The sequence below is a fragment of the Daucus carota genome, chromosome 8 (genome assembly GCF_001625215.2).
Source record: "Daucus carota subsp. sativus chromosome 8, DH1 v3.0, whole genome shotgun sequence".
NCBI lineage: Eukaryota > Viridiplantae > Streptophyta > Magnoliopsida > Apiales > Apiaceae > Daucus > Daucus carota.
In genome coordinates, this window is record NC_030388.2 from 23,077,546 (window position 1) to 23,097,018 (window position 19,473).

The following is a 19,473-nucleotide window of genomic DNA, read 5'->3' on the forward strand; positions in this document are numbered from 1 at the left end:
CTTGTGAGGTGTGGTGAGAAAATTCTAGTCAAAGCAAACAAGCCAGCCCATGACAAGCCTACAACACATTAATTTGAATATAAAAGTCATTCAACAGCTTGTGGAACTCGTTCAATTCCTCTGCCTTGATTAATAATCTTGACAAAGTCAACTAGAATGCCATATCAAATCACGGTAATCTGTATAATAATTTGCTGATGATTTTTTAAATAAATTACACTTTCACACCCGGATTTTTTTGGAACAAAATCCAAATCATCAACATATTGCGAGAGCAGCCAGGTAAAGACAGTTGGACCATTAAACTGGTTATTAATTTATGATGATAAATTTGACAAAACTACAAATAATATATGACATCTGTTAATTAATAGAATATATATCACGAATGTGAGAATAATTTAAATATGATAACACTGAAAATAATTATTATTCACATTCCAAAAATACAGAATAATTGTTTGTGATTTTAATATTATATTATTTTATAACAAAAAATAGTGTTCATCATATGTTGTGCACCTCCTAAGCTCTGTTCTAAAAGTCGGTGATTAATCACGATTAATCCCTGTTCCGTAACTTCACTAATTAAATCTGATTCCCGTTTTTCACAACACTCCTCCTAAGACATAAATATATGAAATATGTTTTACTTTTTTTTTTACAAAAGCTTTAATATGTTATTAGAGAATCTGTAATTGTATTGGTTAAAAATAGTTGTTAGACCAGCAAGATATTATCTTAATTTGTAAACTATCATTGATTCCGTGATACTGTATATCGATTGATAATATCTTAAAAATTGTATACCATTATCATTTCAAGTCATTATAAATAAAATATATTATTTTAATATGATATGAAACCTTGAATTCCCGTGAGATTGTTCGAATATAACCAGCAAGCTGGTTAAAATTATAGATAACAATAATATCTTATTGAATTGTGATTTTTACATAATTTTTATAACATTTTTGTAATATATATTAATTACTTTTAATTAAGTATTCTATGGATTGAGATAGCTGTTATATACCTTTTCAGAAATACTTTGCATCATAGATATTTTCTTATATTTTTCTATTTATAGCTTATCTTCATGAAGTAATACAACATACAATTGTAAACCATACCTCGGATTCTGGCGCTCCGCTGGAACAACATGGCAGTGATCGCATGTATCTATTTTTGTCAACAATAACAAAAAAAACATCAATTTTCATAATTCAATAATTCTAGTGGAATACATACGAACCATGTGGAGGTATTTTATATTAATGAATTCGATCGTAATCTTCTTAGCTTAAATTTCCCGTAAGTTATGGATCTACTGAGTAATGAACGTTAATATTATACGTGTTAATATTTTTTTTTAACACACATATACGTGTTAATTAATACAGAAGGTTGGATGCACTACAGACATGTGCATCAGTGATCCGTCCATGCCTATATGCCTGATAATATCTTATTATGTATAAAATTGTTAAATTTTAATTGTTAAATGATGCAAATAATTTAAGCTTTGAAAAAATTTAAAAGGTTTCATGAATAATATTAAAATATGACATACATATAGACAATTCAATAGATTATCCGAAATATAAAGCGAATTCCTATAAAATATTTTGGTTATAAATATATAATCAGATTCTATCGACGATATTCACAAAATTTAGTCATGTATATTCAAATTATTTTTGTTGCCTTAATCATAATATTTATACATATTCTTTCTCGGTCTATGTCATATATATTTTTATATCATATTTAAACAATTTCAAATAAATAAATAAACATATATATTATTTTTCAAAATCATACCAATATTTTTGCAAAAATTAAGAGTTTTGGTCAACTTAGCGAGACTTTGGAATAGTTGATAGCGAAGGTGTTGATATGGTTGATCATAATATCCTGCATGGTCATTTAATCAAAGCAAGAATCTTTCTATTATAATTTGTCAACTTAAACACCATTATATCAGTCATACAATATTGACCATGTTAATTGTAGTATATTTTTCATATTAATTTATTTAATTTTGGAAAAAAATAAAATATATTTATCCTTTTTTAAACAGAAAGGAAATTATTTTTATAAATAAAAAATATTAAAAAATTATTAAATGCTCAATATTAGGAAGTATCGAATAAATTTAAATTTTTTTCTCCAAATAAGTTCTTATTTTTATAAGGCAAACATGTCCAATACAACATCCTCTTTGCAAAAAATATCTGAAAAGTAAATAGTACTAAAACACAAATCTATTAATGAAGGCTAGAAAAGTAAATTGATATCATGAGTCAGAACCTTGGAAATTCAGTATCCGGAAATAATATTAACAACAAACCAAGGATCTAATTTCTCTAGAAATATACACATCACAAGCAACACGATGCACAATTATCACACAACTTGCTTAAATATATACAGGCTTAGAGCAAGTCCAAGAGTGTCTCAAATTGTTGTCCTAAGTTAAAATTTAAGGCATTTGATAAAAAAACTGCTCCAACAATGTCCTAGTGATGCTTTATATCACTAGGACAACTCCATCAAGCCTTATTTTTGAGGCACTCTCTCTCCTTGCCCTATCTCATATTTTATAATAAATATCTATCTACACCCTATTTCTCTCTCTACTTTCTATTATGTTTTAATGAAGAAAGTGAACTTTCAATAATAAAATATTAAACAAATAGAGAAAATAAGGCACATTGTTGGAGTTGAAGTTGGTTGAATATGTCCTAAACTATTAGGACATAATTTTTTATATTATATTTAGGGCTTCAACTAGGACACTGTTGGACATGCTCTTAGGCAATTAAAAAGTAGACAAGAATGAGATTTGAAGACAACGGCCACAAAACTGAGCTGCGCGACTACTTCATCCGTTAAGTCCAAGCTGTAGTCGGGGACGAAATAATATTGTGAGGGGCATATAATTGATTCGTTCCATGTAATTGGATTTTGTAAATTTTGATATTTTAGATTTCAATCTAAGTTTTAATTTTGGAAATTATTAGATTTGAAAATTAAAATTGATTTTATTATCGGGTGGAATCATATTTCTGCATGAACTAGATTCAGTCGGGAATAATGAGAGAAAAATGTGAGATTGATCTTAACATTCATCTTCTGTACGAGAGTAAGTTAATCTAATTTTAAAATAAGTAATTACGAAAGTAAAATTGGTGGTTTTAAAAAAAAGAAAGTAAAATTAAAATCAAACCAAACAAACCAGTATATCCCGCTTAGAGCAGGATCGGTAAAATGTACGCAGACCAGACCTCTACTCATTCAGAGTAAGTAGCATGTTTCCGTGAGACCCCCGACTTAATACAAGACAAGTTTTTGTGTGAAATATAAGTAGATTGTATCTTGGTCATGATTTCTAATACATGGGATTCACCTCCATCGACAATGCATCTGTCCATGAATGATCTGAACCGTTGCGTCAAAACATAACACCAAAACACTCAAAATCTCTTCGCCGCTAATTCGTCTATCAATAAATGACCCGAGCCTTGTCTTAAAAGTATAACACCGGAACAGTCAAAACCCCTGTAAGCCATTAAACCGAGTCTAAACTACTCTGATACGCCGTTGCCAATCATTCTTATCTAATGTCATATCTCCCGTGAGATTTAGGGCTCCCAAGTCCAAACTCAATTGATCAGACCACGTCCGACGGGGCCGACCTCTCTTTCTCTTTCCCCGAACCGATATGCGTTCAACCCTTTGAACCGGGGCTGAGTTACATTTACGCCGAACATGTCCATGTTAACGTAAACGCCCCTTCTTTATTTAGAGGGGTGTATTGGATTGAGATTTTAAAGCATTTTTTTGCATTCATGAAATCCGAGGGTATTCGATTGAGATTGTTTGAGATATTCAATTGGGATTTTAAATTATGCTATAAAATCTAGTGGTATTCAATTGGGATTTTAAATTATGCTTTAAAATCCGATGGTATTCAATTGGGATTGTTTAAAATCCTTTAAAATCTGATGGTATTCAAATGCTGATGGATTTTTTTTAATTTCATAAAATGATGGATTTTGTGGCATTCTTCAGTTTATTTTAAGTTTTTTGAAATCTCACCAAAATCAATGTGATTTTGAAGCATTGTAGCTAAATCTTATCAACTCTGCGACATTTTATCAAGAATCCGCACAAAATCAAAATCTCATGCAATCCATTAAAATCCATAGACTAAAAACAATCCATTAAAATCCTAATCAAATACACCTCGTTAATATATAAAGAAAGTAAAATTGTTTTTAATATATAATGTGTATATCTTATAAACAAAACAGCGTGGAACAAGACGAGAAAAATAGCGGTCGTGCTTTCTCAACATTCATTCTGATCCTGTTCGAATTCCTTGACAATAATTGTTAGGATTAGATTACACAGTATGCCCAAATGGACTTGTGCACGTTGGGCCCAGAATAATGGACTTGGTGAAACGGACCTTGTCCTAATACTCGGGCTTTGACCGGGTCATTCTCGAACAATGAGCATTGCTTCGCTTCTCTTGAGTCAAGACAAGCGAAGCACGCTCTTGAGTCGGAAACTTCGTTGTACAGTTTGATAAAGGTAGAATTCCTTAACCCATCCACAAGTGAAAATCAGATGTTATATCTCAACGATTTCCGTCGTAAATTTCGACGGACGGGGTATTCTTCACCAAAGAAGTCTCTGAATAAGCTTTGTTTTATCAGCCCGCCGCTCTCCCTACTCGAGCAAATGGCATAGTCCTAGACCAATTTCATCCTATATTTTTTTAAATAAAAACCAATTTCATCCTATTTTAAAAACAATTTTTTTATTGTGTGCTCATTGACACATGTTAAACATTACAATTTATATAAGTTGGTTCTTACTTTTTTATAATGATGAGAGTTTTGCATATGCACATACAAACCCTTTTAAAAAAGTTTGAGATAAAAGAAGAATGATATAAGTTTTTAATTTTATTTTACTAAATAAATTACCAATTTTTTCATTCCATTATAAGATCTTGCATTTCAAGTACTCCCTTCGTCCCATTTTAAATGCGTTTTTAGAGAGATGCACACAAATCAATTTTTACATTTATTGAGATGTTTATTTGAAAATTTTTACCTAGCTACCCCTAATAAAGTCAAACTAAACCAGTAGTATTTGTATTGCATGGAAAATATAAGTTGCATTAATGAGAGGTAAAATGAAAATTCACCTATCAAATAATGCATGAAAACAAGAAAAAATCACTTATTTTGGGACAACAATTTATTCTAAAAAGGCAATTAAAATGGGACAGAGGGAATAGAACGGTAGAAAGAGAGAATTTTTTTTGAATCAAAATATTTAATTTCGTAGAGAATTTGAAGTTACTCCCTCCGTCCCATTTTAACTGCTTTTGACTTTTTTACACGTATTTTAAGATGTTAAAAAAATCACACCTAAACATAATTATTTTGTATAAAATTTATATCAAATAAAAGTTTGAAATCTAAACTTTTACTTGAGATAAGAATTGAAATTTTTTATTGAGTGTAGATATTATTTTTTTACACCTCAATATACGTGTTAAAAAGTCAAACATCAGTTAAAATGGGACAAAGGGAGTATTATTATTTTTCTTTGAATAATTAATTTTGCATTTTATCCATTTTCCTTTAAAATAAAGAATAAAGATAACACACACTCCGAAAACCCAAAAAACACAACAAACATAAAGCCCAATTTGATAAACCCTAAGCCTAAACCCCAAAACCCTCGTCTCCCATTTCAATCTTCACACTCATGGCTCTCCCTTCACTTCTCCGCCGATCTGCTTCACGCGCCGCCCCTCTCGCCGCCCGATATTTCAGCGGCCAGAGTAATCTCCACACCTACACACCCATTCTTTACTCTGTTGTGAAGTCTAATTTGGCCTCCAATATCGTGGTCCCCACTCCTGTCCGAAGCTACTCTGCCTCCTCGGCCGCTGTTAAGACCACTAACACTTCTGATCAGACACTTGTTAAGGTTATCGATGCGGAGATCGTGTGCGCTGAGGAGTCTGATGAGAACCCTGAGGTTGTTTTTATTATCTGGTTACATATTTGTTTTTATGTTATATTATGTTGTATTCTCTCGTGTTTATTCTCAGTTTATTAGCTGGCTCCGATATATTGATGAAGTAAATTGCTTTATATTGATGAATTTTAAGTAGAATTGAAACAAATTACTTGTCAGAATCGGTTATGTTTGCTTTGTTTGTACCGTGGTAACTTATAAGACTAGGGATTTGTGTATTACAATAAAACCATGTATATGGGTTTTTTTTAATGAAAAAGCCCGTGTTGGTTATTTAAAATTATAGGATTAGGAATTAGGATCGAGTTTGAAATGAATTTTGTGCTTGTATATATGAAACTTCTCTAATGATAATCAGATAAATAATACATGGTCTTTGCATAAGAAATGTATTGTAGGGTTCCCAGTTTCCAGCCAGCTTCTTTGTAGATAATTATTGATTTGTGTTCCGCTACCAGCCGGGGAAGACACCAGACTGCCCATTTTCCGTCGCCCTAAATGGAGTGGGGTTCTAGATATTGATGTTTATAATATACCTTAACATCCAAGTACAATTTCGTATTGTATTTGCTTATGAATTAAAAGGAGCATTGTTTTGTGAATAAATTGTCGATAGGATATATTTGTCTACGACATATAATGGTCTCCTTGATTTTGTATTTAGGTCATTGAGGCTCCTGAAGGTTTCCCTTTTAAAATTGAGGATATACCTGGGCAACAAACAATTACTTTGTCCAGAAAGTATCAGGATGAGACCATCACAGTTGAGGTTCACATGCCTGATCTTGTAACCGGTGAGGATGATAATGAGGATGATGATGATGTAGATGATGACAAGCCTGCCCAATCTCACGTCCCGCTGGCGGTTAAAGTTTCCAAAAGTCACAAGTTCATATTGGAATTTAACTGTACTGCATATCCTGATGAGATATCCATTGACAGCATGTCAGTTAAGAAGCCTGATAGTGCTGAAGATGAAATTGCCTATGAAGGGCCTGATTTCTCGTGAGTGTCAATTTGCGTAGATTTGTTTATTGATTCCTCTTGATACTAGTTCCTACTTTAGAGATGCAGTCTATTAACAGTTATTCATCATTGTTTTTGTTTCTTTTTTAGGGACTTGGATGAGAATCTGCAGAAGGCTTTCCATAAGTATCTGGAAATCAGGGGTATTAAGCCTAGCACTACCAATTTCCTTCACGAGTACATGATAAACAAAGATTCCAGAGAATACATGATGTGGTTGAAGAACCTCAAGAACTTCGTGCAGGCATAAGCACGTCTTTGTTCGAAACTGAGTATTATGGATCTACTTAATCCCTGTCTATTAATACGAATTCCAAATCTGATTACTCAGACACTGCTATGGTTTGTTTCGAAGTTAGTATTAGGTGCTATTTGTTGGTTGGCCTTCTGTGACATGTACGATACTCAGCATCAATTATTAAGTTTTTGTGGCATGTGCTGAACTTATTATCTATCATAAAGTTTGGAATTCAACAATTTACCACATTTTCCTTTCCCTTTATTTGGCGACGGCCCTATACTACTACTAGATGTGTTAACTGTGAACTCGAAGAAAAGACAGTTATGGTGGCTGCATTGCTGGAGATTTTCAACATGGAGTACTTGTGAACAAGCATGTTTCACACAATAAAGATGTGTATGCGGGTGAATCACGATCCTGTTGCTAGAAAGTGAACAAGAAAGTGAACAACAAAAGAAGAGATTAACATTACGATTGAATACAATTCCTGTGGATAGTAAAGAAATACTAACACAAGTGTTGAGACTGGTGGTATATAATCAAATGAAATTAGAAAAGATAATTGCTTTATGCTGATGAATCTCACAAGCTAATCCTCTTTGTTATTATTTATTTAATACAAAAGTAATTGCTTTGTACTGATGAATATCACAGGTGAATCCTCTCTACTATAATTATATTAAATACAAGTGCTCTACAAAAGATAATTGCTGATTCATTTCTTATTACACTACAAACGTATTACAAGTGATAGATTTCAAGGAAAAAGCTTAATGGTTTCTACAGCTCTACATGAGTGCATATATTACACTAATATTCAATGAATATTATCCGCAGATCTGACCTAATTCTTGAAGATTACAGTAAAAGCGCTTTCTTCAAGCTCAAAGAGTCATAGTGATTTAAATATTTTTTTCCAATTACATTACAATACATGTCGTGACAACAAGAAGAACCATCTACGAGTTCCCCAGCTGTGAAGGGCATCTCAACGAGTTGAATACGTAAGCCTCTACATAATATGAGGCTTCCCAGTTCAGACTAGATTATCCTTCAATAGTTCCACTGATATAAATCTAAGCTTTCTGAGTGAGGTCCTTGTGAGTGTAAACAACCCCCTTATCACCATTCACGATTTGACCAGTTCCCCTAGCAATCCTGCAAACATAATAGGGATCCAAGGAAAATATATCAGTAGTGTTTTTCTGTGAGACAGCTAGCTCAACAGATTTCATGAGGATACAAGAGAATATTTCTAAGGTGCTTGTTGCAAAGTTTAACCAGACTAAGGGTACTACTATCTGGATTTACCAAGTTACAATCACTAAATAATCTTTTATGTCCACCACATTAAAAAATTGCAAACTGAAGCACAAAATGATAGGAATATCAAACATAGCAACTATTTGTAATTTGTAATTAGAATACCACTTTATGAGAATCATAATATTTGTCAATCTAACACAGAATGAGGATAAGTAATTGACAGTATAATCTCTCATATTTGGGATTAGCCACTTTTATCACTACTCAATAGTGCTACTCCCGTGAACATATCATTACTTAGTCCTGTCCCATAAAATACCCTCACAATATGCCAAGCGACGGAGTGAGGATTACATGAAGTTCTTGCTATTTGCAGATACCAAGTGCTTTACTAGTGATAATAAATATGAAACATCTAATCCAGATTCCTGTAGACTCAACTACCACCCGTGATTAAAGGGAAACACTATATTCTAGATCTGCCTGATTTCTAAGGTGCCAAATTAAATGATTAATAGCTGCAGAAAAGGTCTACGCCTGATCTAAAGGGAACCATAAGAATTCAAAATTCGCTTTTAAGTTCAAAGTTGCGGAAATAAAATAATAATGGCTGGAAAAAGTGTCCAACTGAAACCAAACATAAGACGTGAAAGAAAGTAACATCAAAACATAACAAGTGAAGCAACAATCACAACAGGTGACATGGCCATACCATCGAGTCGTTAGTAAACCCTCCACTCCTACAGGACCACGAGCATGAATCCTGCTTGTACTGATGCCGACCTGTTAAACATACCAAGTAGTATATAAGAAAAAATATACAGGCATCTCAGTACACCAGAACTAGTTATTAACCATATACCTCTGCTCCTAGTCCAAAACGAAATCCATCACTGAACCTTGTGCTAGCGTTGCGAAATACAGAAGCACTGCCAGTTCAAATGATTATCCAAATTACTTATGTTGTGGATCGGAATAAAATACAAGTTGGTCCAAACAGGTTATAAAAATATCACCCAATCATTTTGATGGTCTTGTGACAAGATAAATAGTGCACCAGAAGATGATTGCATAATCAAATTACATGTCATACAATAATGAACAAAAAGGTAACAAAACACAACACCTGTTGACCAGATGTAGAAAGACTTCTGCAACCTCTGAGTCTTCTGCTACTATGCAATCAGTATGCTCACTGCAAAATGAGGGAATAAAACTAAGTCTCATCTTGCCATTTACATAATTCTCTAAGCTACCAACTGCATAGCCACACACAAGCATCAACAGGTTTAGTAGAAAATCCCACTATATACCTTCCATGACGATGTATATGCTCAATCGCAGCATATACATCCTCCACAAGTACAACAGTACAAGCCAGCGAGCTGTACTCATGACGATATGATTGTGCCTCTGGAACATTCAGTAAAGTACTCACCTTTTCACCACCATATATATCAACACCTGCATCACCGATGTGGAAAGTATGCTGTTAGTTCACTTAACATTTTTCGGGGGATTAATACCCACCACTTTATAGCGTTGAAATTAAAAGTCTTATATATGTTAGTTAGACAATTGGCAATGGTTAGAGACGATATTAGACAATTGATAGCTTAACCTAATCGTTGTACTCAATATGGAACCTGTCCGGCATAGCAGAGACTGCAATGAATATTGATAAGTATATAGAGCGAAAGTGAAAACTAATCTAGAATTTCACAATCAAATACGCAAGAAAAAGGCAATTTTTTGCTCCCGAGCTGTTTATAATTCATTTTGGGTCCTGTACAGTTATTATACCACAGAAACCCCATATATTTTTAATCTGGACAACAAAGTCATGAGGACCAATTATAACAGAGATGAAAGTTGTATCCACATGACAATGTTAACCCCAGAGCTCCGGGAATTGGGAAAGTTCCGTTGCACAGCCTTACCTTGATTTTTTACATAAAGAGGCTGTTTCCAGGGTCCAAACTCATGACTTAACGGATAGCAAGTAGCCACTTGGCTAACAAGACTTAATCCGCCAGCCACATTCTTGTAATACATAAAAAGGGACCACATTGTCCTTGTAATACATAAAAGGCACACAGTTCCACACAAAGAAGGGTGTAATCCTTCATAATATTTGTCCATTTTACAAGTTTTTTTTTTCTAAAACAGTCCGTTTTTAACTGAAATTCTTTGTACCTGTGATCTAAGAAAAATGCTCAAGGAGTAACCTCCTGCTATCTTATTTATATTGATGAATTAATATCCAATTTTCCCTTGGAGAAAGCGACATTAATTAAGACATTATTCATAACATAGTAACATTGGGATATTATTCTACTATGTAGACATTTTTATCCGCTACATAGTGAATTTCTTATGATAATATCAGGATCTCCAAAAATAATGTTTACCATGACATCACGCGAATCAGTAAATACATGTATACCTTCTTTTTAGGGAATATTCTCAACTACTCTCCTACTTTTGACTACTCTAAATGGTTTCCTTTTTATTTCTGACAAATGAGTGGTACCTTTGTATTTTAAGTTTCGTATATCATATGCTATTCTGTTAATTAAAACTTCAAAATTTAAGTAAATGACTTAATTGCCCATTTAAACTTCAACTTTTTTGCACTTTTAACACCCGTAACAATTTACTACTTAAAAAATATAATCATAAAAATATTTGAAAAAAACGTAGTTTAGAACTTCAGAAAGTGTTTCAAAATTATTCTTTATAACACCCTTGTGCTATCAACTTTTCCAAAAAATACTTCCTTTTTTTTTTTTTTGACTTCTATGTGTGGTACCCTTACAATTTAAGGTTTGACTAACATTTGGGTAACAACGGGTATTATGTGTATGAAACTTAAAATACAAGGCTACCACTTAAAAATCAAAAATACGAAATGACACCATTTGAAACAGTCAAAAGCAGAAGGGTACTGTTGAGAATTTCCCTTTTTGTAATTGTAATATAGAATTTTCACATAAAAGTTTGGCTGCCCCTAACAAAATCTATTTTACATGGAGATCAGTGTGTTGGGACCTAGCTGTGTAACAAAGTGGAATCTGAGCTAATAATGTGCAGAACCGGCAACAGCTTGATTCAAATTGTTTGCAGTTAATCTACATGCCACAAGACATTTGTAGCGAACAAAATGTGACTAGGATACAGATTGAGAGAAGAACATGAATCTCATGGTAACTGATAGATGCATGAAAGGAACAAAATGTGACTAGGATACAGATCGCGAGAGGAACATGAATCTCGTGGTAACTGATAGATGCATAAAAGCCTGAATTTGTTATTGTATTTTGTCCTTTTGGTTTCCAGTAAAAAAAACCCTACCTTTGATTTGAAGCTCCATGATAAGCTCGTTAAGAGCACCACTCTGCATCAAATCCTTGTGAACAATAAGTGTTTCCTGCCCACATAAAAAAAACCCGCAGTAAGTGACTAGTTCATACTGAGGAAGAGAACATGACTGAAGAGAGCATAAAAATTAAAATTTGTCATCCAAGTTCTTACTAAAAGGGCGAGTAAGCCAATTTACAGGGAAAGGACATCAAGATATAATATACCATTGCATTACAGGCTGCAGGATAATCCGTTTTAGCATCCAAAACAATTTGCTTTGCCATTTCGATATTGGCAGATTTATCAACATAAACATGACAAATTCCATCTGGAAGCAAGGACAGAAGCTTTACAACATCACCCAGTATCTGCATACATGCTCATCATAAAGCATGTAGTACAGATGGCAAATAAAGTAAAATATAACTAACCGGCATGGCCCAGAACCGGAATTTTAGTTGAAGCCTTGATTTGAGATACTAGTTTATTGCTGCCTCTTGGAATCACCAGATCAATCATTTCATCAAGCTGGAGCAAAAGAATACAAAAAAGTAATTAACAATTAAAATTCCACTGAACAGGATGTGGTAGATAATGAGGTAGAATTCTGATATTAGCACCTTGAGCAACTCAGGAATTTCTTCTCTGGAGGTCACAAGTCCAATTAGTTTTTCACCAACACTTTGTGGAATAGCTGAAGTTATAATCTGAAAAGAATGGTCAAATCTTATTTATTATAACTACAGAGAAGATCAGATGCTCATAATTTTTTTCCCGAAATAATAGAATAATGAGAGCCTAAGCAATCAGACCTTGTGCAAGATAGTATTTGACCGCTTGGCTTCCTTTCCTCCTTTTAGAAGGAGTCCATTTCCAGAGCGGATTGCCAGTGAAGAAATCTATTAAAATAAAATAACATTCAACAACTTCTATGATTACTTGATTAGCAAAACAAAATAGACCAACACAAAGAAGTGTAAGCTTAATCTGTAAAGGAACCAGGAAACTATTATAAACTGTAGCCAACACTAATATTAGAATATAGTCAAACTTAACTCAGATATGTTAAAATCTATTTGGCTCTGTAAGCAAGTAAGAACAGTGTTAATCTCACATGGTACAAAGCCAGTAAATATATAATACTTCTGTCTGACTACTGTCACTTTCAAGATCTGAGTACAAGAGGGTGGAAGAGTGGAGAACGATTATCTCCAGTTAAGAATTTAGACCTCTCAGTTACTAGCCATTGCTTTTATCATGCTATTAATAGTTCATGGCTTGAAAATCTATCTGATCATGGTAAACTCCACTATGGCTAGGATCTGCGATACTGCAGGGAAGGTTTTTAACACTTCAAAAAGTTATGCACCCCTCTGACCAAGCTTATGTGTCGATATATAGAAGTTTGCTTTTAATGTATTCAAATACAAAGCCAGTTTTCAAATATTGAAAGATGAAAGAAGGCATCATGCACTAGGGATTAAACATCTTAAAGCATTATAACCAAACAGTATTACTAATAATTCAAATAATTGCAATCATTTTTACCACTAATACTAGCTCAAACATTTTTATATCTGACTACCTGTACTAATGCTTCTGGTCGAGACTCAAAGATAATCAGAAGGACACCCAAGGGAGAGGCAGTCTTCTCTAAGACGAGACCATCTGCAAGCTGACAAGATAATAGTTATTAGAGACATTACAGCATTAAACACATGATCCCATCAACATACAAAACTCAAGTATATTAAAACCCCTACAAGTTGTAGCAGAAATTATAATGGATATAAATATATATACATACAGTAGAAAATTGCTCAAATACCAACCAAATTAAAGTGCAAACTACAAACTTGATAACCCTTAAATGAATCTAATTTAATGTCCCTAGATGTCAAATAGTCAATACACCCCCTCACACATGATCCACATAATCACCTCCCTTTTTAATTTAATTTTCCCCGTTAATCAGTGAGCTTTTTTTGAAATATGATTTCCCTGAATTTTTTTTTTCATCTCCCAACGATCAATTTACATACCATATGTGCTATATTTCGATGTGATTTTAAAAAAATAAAATAAATTAGTTTGTATTTTGTATTTTAAGAAGATTTGTATTGAAGTAAGACCCTGATTTTTGTAATTTGAAATCATTTTATATGAAATCCTGATTATATACTTGTCACATTATTTCTGATTCAAGATGTTAACATACATAGCTTTAAGTTTACATATAATATGTTCACAGAAGACTAATTTGGTTTTCGTCTCTGTTTTGTTCACAATTTTGTTTGACAGAACCGAAAGTGTGATTCGAATCCTATAGTCCCTTACCTCAGTCCTATTCAAAACATGACCAATTGGATCCTTCATGTTCGCGAGCACACGAATAGCATTTGCAAGACTTGATATCTGTCAGTCATTACATAATAAATAATTAGAGAGTAGGCTTGCTGTTGATTTAAGAATATATCTCGGAAAAAACCCGACAATGTATTGTTTCATGTAAAAGCTGAAGAGCATAACAGGGTGAAATATTATTATTTATTAAGCAAATAAATATTAATTATGCTACACCCTTGCCTTCTCAGAACTCATTTCCAACCGTGAAACTAGTGATTTTTCGTATCCAGCCTGTTGCGCAACAGCTACATCAGCTTCATTTTCAGCCAAGATTTGTTTTTCATTTGCTTGCAGGGCATCAGCTATGTCCAGCAAAATCTTGCTCCTCTCTTTTGAGGAGATAGCCTGCACAAAGTAACAACAAATTCAAATACCAAGAACATGCCTTTAAATCTAACCATAAATTAGTGTGTCATTTTATATTTAATTGTGGATTAAAAGTCCATGCAGGAAAAAGACCATCCGCCAAGATCCTGACATAAATATAGAATATTTATATACAGAGATTACAGCACATCAATATGTATGTGACTGGTACCTGAAGACGTCTAGAACTCTCTCTTGCAGCAACAGCCATCTCACGTACACCAATATGTTCAACTGGGACCCATTTGTGAGCATCTCGGTGAAAAAGAGTACCTATACGCTCTCCTCGAAGAATCTTGATAATATTGCTACCGGCTAAGCCACTTCCATTTGAGAGAGAGAAAAAACGCTTTTCAAAACTAAGGTCTAGTGTTTGCTTTTCTTAAGAAACATTTCTAATAACATTAGAAAATAGAGAAGTAGTGCCAGGCACTAACATGCATAGCCATCCAAAATGTGCCATGCCCTTTATAGTTTCCACTTTCCACTACTGTTGTACTACTGGTTAATTCACCAGCTAAACTGATTTCTAAGCTTTCTTTACATCCAACTTTGTTCAGTTATAGGCACCTACCTATTCTTGTGTTAACAACTAAAAATTGAATCTATTTCCTAAAATATATTATACTATATATATGGTTCGTTCCATAGGATGCTAGTATTATCTTAATACAAGTGACCCCTTAACGAAATTTTCCTTTTTAGTCCAAGCTAGTGTTCGCCAGCATAAGCTGACTATATATGGCATAATTGCACAACTTACTTTCTGGACCTTTCTATCCTTTCAGCGATTACATGGGTGAGACTCAGGAGGATCTAGGATTTAACTACTATTATAAAGAGAACCTAATTGAGAAGCGATCTGATGTTGAGGATGTCGCCCGTATAGTGATTAATCTCCCTACATATTAAGTAGAATAATGAAATTTGGATCTTATGTTACGGTAATAGAGTAATATATTTATTTTCCTTGTGTTTTTGCTTATATTCCGATTACAAAGTTTTTTAAAAAAAACTTCCAAGTCTTCATTGCTATGCCTAATATATACAACATGGTTCAGAAATAAAGTAACGTGCTTCATAGTGTTACTCAGTTTTGGAAATAAATTTGAACACCAAATATTTAATCTTTTCTTCAACTGTAATGTTTTATAACTCAATTACTATGCTGTAATAACTTTGACCCTAAAGGTTAACACATTGTTTCATGAGTTTCCAATTATTCGTACCTACATCACAAGCCCAATAAAGACTAAAGCCACTCGATGTGCTCCATGTTTATAGTTTTATATGATTACATCTCATAATATCACATTGCATATCATTTTGTAAAATAAATGGTTAAAAATTATAATGATCTTTAAAATCAAACCAATTAATAATTTAAATTTCATATTTCTGTTAATGACGTATACCTGGTGATAACAACTGGGATGCCAGCATCAGCTGCACAAACAGCAGATTTTACTTTTGCAGTCATGCCCCCTCTTCCCAACCTTGACTTCTCACCAAATGTAATTACTCCCTCAAGCCTCTCTTTAACATATGTATGAATCAGCTTTGATTTGGGATCGCTAGGAGGGCCGCTGTAAAGCCCATCGACATCACTCAACAGAACAAGAAGGTCAGCTTTAAGCTCCAAGGCTAGAAGAGCTGCCAAACTGTCATTGTCCCAGAATATACCAGAAGAGTCCTAGAAAGATTGTGCACAGTCAGGGTTACTGTTCGTAATGAAGTTACTTGCAAAAAAATTCTAAATAACCACCAAGTACATCAAGGGCCTAGCATTACACTAGACACGTATTAACATTCTTAACCAAACCTACCCAAATACAGCTTCTTTCTTTTTTAAAACAAAGATAGAAAAACAATATTTATGCAATAGAACAATACTGAAGTTGAGACTTCTTAGCTTGTAGATGTAGAAACAAATGCACCAATTTTAGCAGAAGACAGAAACAAATACGTGAAAGCATAAGCTTTCGCATGATCATGATGTATATAACATTTTAAGAAGTGAAGCATACCTCGTATGGAGCTCTCCTGGTGCTAATAGCATCATTTTCATTAAAAATAGGAACCACTTTTAAAGACAACAATGATTTTACTGTTTCAGTCAGCTGCTTTCTGAAATTTGGGTCCCTGAAATCGTTATCAGTCACAAGAAGTTGTGCTGAAGTCACATCCAGCTGCCAAAAAAGAAAATTTATTGAAACAAAAAAATGTTTTGGTAAGAATCTTTTGATTTAAGAAGGGGAAAATACTACATTACATCATTAAGTAAAAAAGCATGTTTAACAAATGTAAATCCTTAATGTGAAAATATAATTACAATACCTGACTGAACAATGTGTCATATATGGCCATGAGACCATTTTGTCCAACAGCTGCACAAGCCTTCCCATCCAGCTCAACTTGTGGTTTTTGGAGTTCAGCAAAGCTTCAAAAAATAAGCAGACGTTTATCAATCAATTAATTTATTAAACAACCGAGGATCTAACTACACATCGTACACAAAAATCATTTACACCAGTGCTAAGTTTATCGAAAAATGGCACACAACTCCACCTTGAACACACACAACCAGATCCACTTCAACAACATATAGGTCGAAAAACTGCTTGCTTTGAACAGCACAACCACAACTAGCAGTTCTATGTTAATGACAAAACACTCGACAACAAGAACAAGTACATATCCATAGTTACAAACTATTTCTCTCCACGCATCAAGTTAGTAAATACCAGAAACAGAATTGAACCTGCTGTTTACTAATCTCCTGTATCTCAGCCGCTGCCGCCCAACCCCCACCGCACCCGATGCCACCAAAATAATTTCATATCCCTGATAATTCAGCTCTTCAATCTGCTCACCACCAAAACCCCAATTTAACAAGTCCACACACACTAAACATAAATTCTAAGAACAAAAATGCAACTAAATTCTTCTTGTTCTCTAACATCACCTGCTCACAAAGCGCTCCTAGTCGCCCAACCGCCAATCTCCCATCAGCACGTGTCACAACAGCTGTCCCAACCTTTGTTCATCAAAAATCATCAGCTTATTACACAATCAGTTCTTACATGAACAAAGTAACACACATTAAACTCATCCATTAAACTAAACACAAATCAAAACTCATCCACTGTAATAAACATCAGTAACCCTAAAAAAATAAAAAAATAAAAAACCTTTTTAGTCCATTTTTTTTTCCCTATATAACATTTTTTTGTCGAAGAAATTAATACAAATATACATCAATTCAACGAAAATTTCAACAAATAATTCTCAAAACACAACATGCAGAATGTTAATTAACATGCAGACCTTGATAACAATACGCTTGACATTTCTGAGGAAAGCACGAGTTGAATCGAGTCCTTCCATTTCTTCTGAGTCGACTCGGAGATGCTCTTTCAACGAGAATAATTATGCTTGTAGTAGCGAGGTGAGGATTGTATGGCCATGTACAATATATGTGTAATATATATATACACAGAAGGTGTTATGCGCGAGAAGAGAAAGATTAAAATAATATTAAATTGGTTTTCAACATGGAGAGATGTGGCGAAGAGAGCATGTGTAGGCGCCCATTGTTGATTGATTGCATTACACGGAGATTAATAGTGTGCTTTTGTGGAATTGTGGTGTTTCGATCACTTACGACTCTTCGTGCTTTTTTTTTCGAGCTGGGGATCTCGTGATTGTGGCATGTCACGGTTTTGCTTTGTTTTTCAAAAAGATAATCGTTAATTCGGTACAGGGGTAGTTTTGATGAGTTTAAAATAAGTGCTTTTTGTTTAAAATAAAAAAGAGAAGTAGAAGTTAGAACCAAGTTAACACTTATAAATGATTAAAGTGTTTGTGAAATAAGCAGAAGCCTGAAACAAAAAGTAACATTCCTAACTTTTTATGAGTGCTTCCCGACTTTTTATAAAAACGGTACGTATTTTTAACTTATAAACCAGAAACCCGGCTTTTAAGCCGAAAATAAACCGCCCCATACTCCATAGTAGGGATATTCGTTCAGTTTAATTTTATCTGCGCAAATATTTTGAATCGCTTGTTTTGTTTGTTATAAAAAGTTTTGAAACAAAAATCTACTTTTTTAATATTTGAATATATTTATTTTATATATTAGTCGAACCATGAAAATTGAGATAAAAGAGGACAAACTTGTAGTTGAGTTATTCACAGGTTGTTCACATAATTGTATGGACTTTGAGTCTTTAACATTTTTTATTTTAAATTAAAGAAAATTGTTTGGATACTTTATGAAATCATCTAAGACAAACAACTTAAATCGATAATAACACATTGCATTCCATAATCGAAAATCATAATAAGTCATCATTTTTAAACGAACTCCTGATCACACTTTAAAATTTTCAACAATTCGCCATTGTAACCATCAGTGGGCGCGACAATGAGGCAACGTTACGTGAAAAATCGTACTACTAACGACTCCCGTGAACAACACTTGTGCGAATTCAGACCAATAATCCAGTTCCCTCATCGATGCATTATCGTATTATACAACAGACGTTAGGCAGAGAATTGGTTACAAATACTATTGATTTGTTTTTTTCTTAGTAAAATTAAGTTGCTATACTGTGTAGCAAGGACAAGAAGTCAGAAACAGATGTCAAGTATCTTACGAGAAGTTGTGTGTTTGAAATCGATTGGTAATAGAAAAGTACATGTTGTCTTTTGTAGATGTGGCCTTTTCGTTAAAG

The 19,473-nt window shown here is 33.6% G+C and overlaps 2 protein-coding genes across 3 annotated transcripts; one reads left to right on the top strand and one right to left on the bottom strand.

The window, feature by feature from the left end:
* The first annotated feature begins 5,700 nt into the window (after positions 1-5,700).
* Positions 5,701-7,529, top strand: LOC108197296 (uncharacterized protein At2g39795, mitochondrial). Its single transcript, XM_017364874.2, has 3 exons — positions 5,701-6,069; positions 6,734-7,074; positions 7,186-7,529. Exons 1-3 carry the CDS (start codon positions 5,794-5,796, stop codon positions 7,343-7,345), a joined length of 777 nt encoding a protein of 258 aa, XP_017220363.1. The 5' UTR covers positions 5,701-5,793; the 3' UTR covers positions 7,346-7,529.
* A 500-nt stretch (positions 7,530-8,029) lies between these two features.
* LOC108199525 (delta-1-pyrroline-5-carboxylate synthase) lies at positions 8,030-18,428 on the bottom strand. Of its 2 annotated transcripts, XM_017367367.2 has the most exons (20): positions 18,065-18,428; positions 17,703-17,774; positions 17,499-17,602; positions 17,075-17,177; positions 16,765-16,926; positions 16,153-16,430; positions 14,910-15,060; positions 14,552-14,716; positions 14,303-14,380; positions 13,551-13,640; positions 12,778-12,864; positions 12,586-12,672; positions 12,397-12,493; positions 12,190-12,293; positions 11,957-12,032; positions 9,916-10,066; positions 9,729-9,797; positions 9,465-9,531; positions 9,315-9,385; positions 8,030-8,494 (listed from the first exon to the last, which is right to left on the bottom strand). In XM_017367367.2, exons 1-20 carry the CDS (start codon positions 18,122-18,124, stop codon positions 8,413-8,415), a joined length of 2,154 nt encoding a protein of 717 aa, XP_017222856.1. In that variant the 5' UTR covers positions 18,125-18,428; the 3' UTR covers positions 8,030-8,412. The 2 variants fall into 2 exon arrangements, with proteins under 2 accessions (XP_017222856.1, XP_063939525.1); XM_064083455.1 differs by lacking the exons at positions 17,703-17,774; positions 18,065-18,428 and having other exon boundaries at positions 8,177-8,494; positions 17,482-17,607.
* Between the last annotated feature and the right edge of the window lie 1,045 nt (positions 18,429-19,473).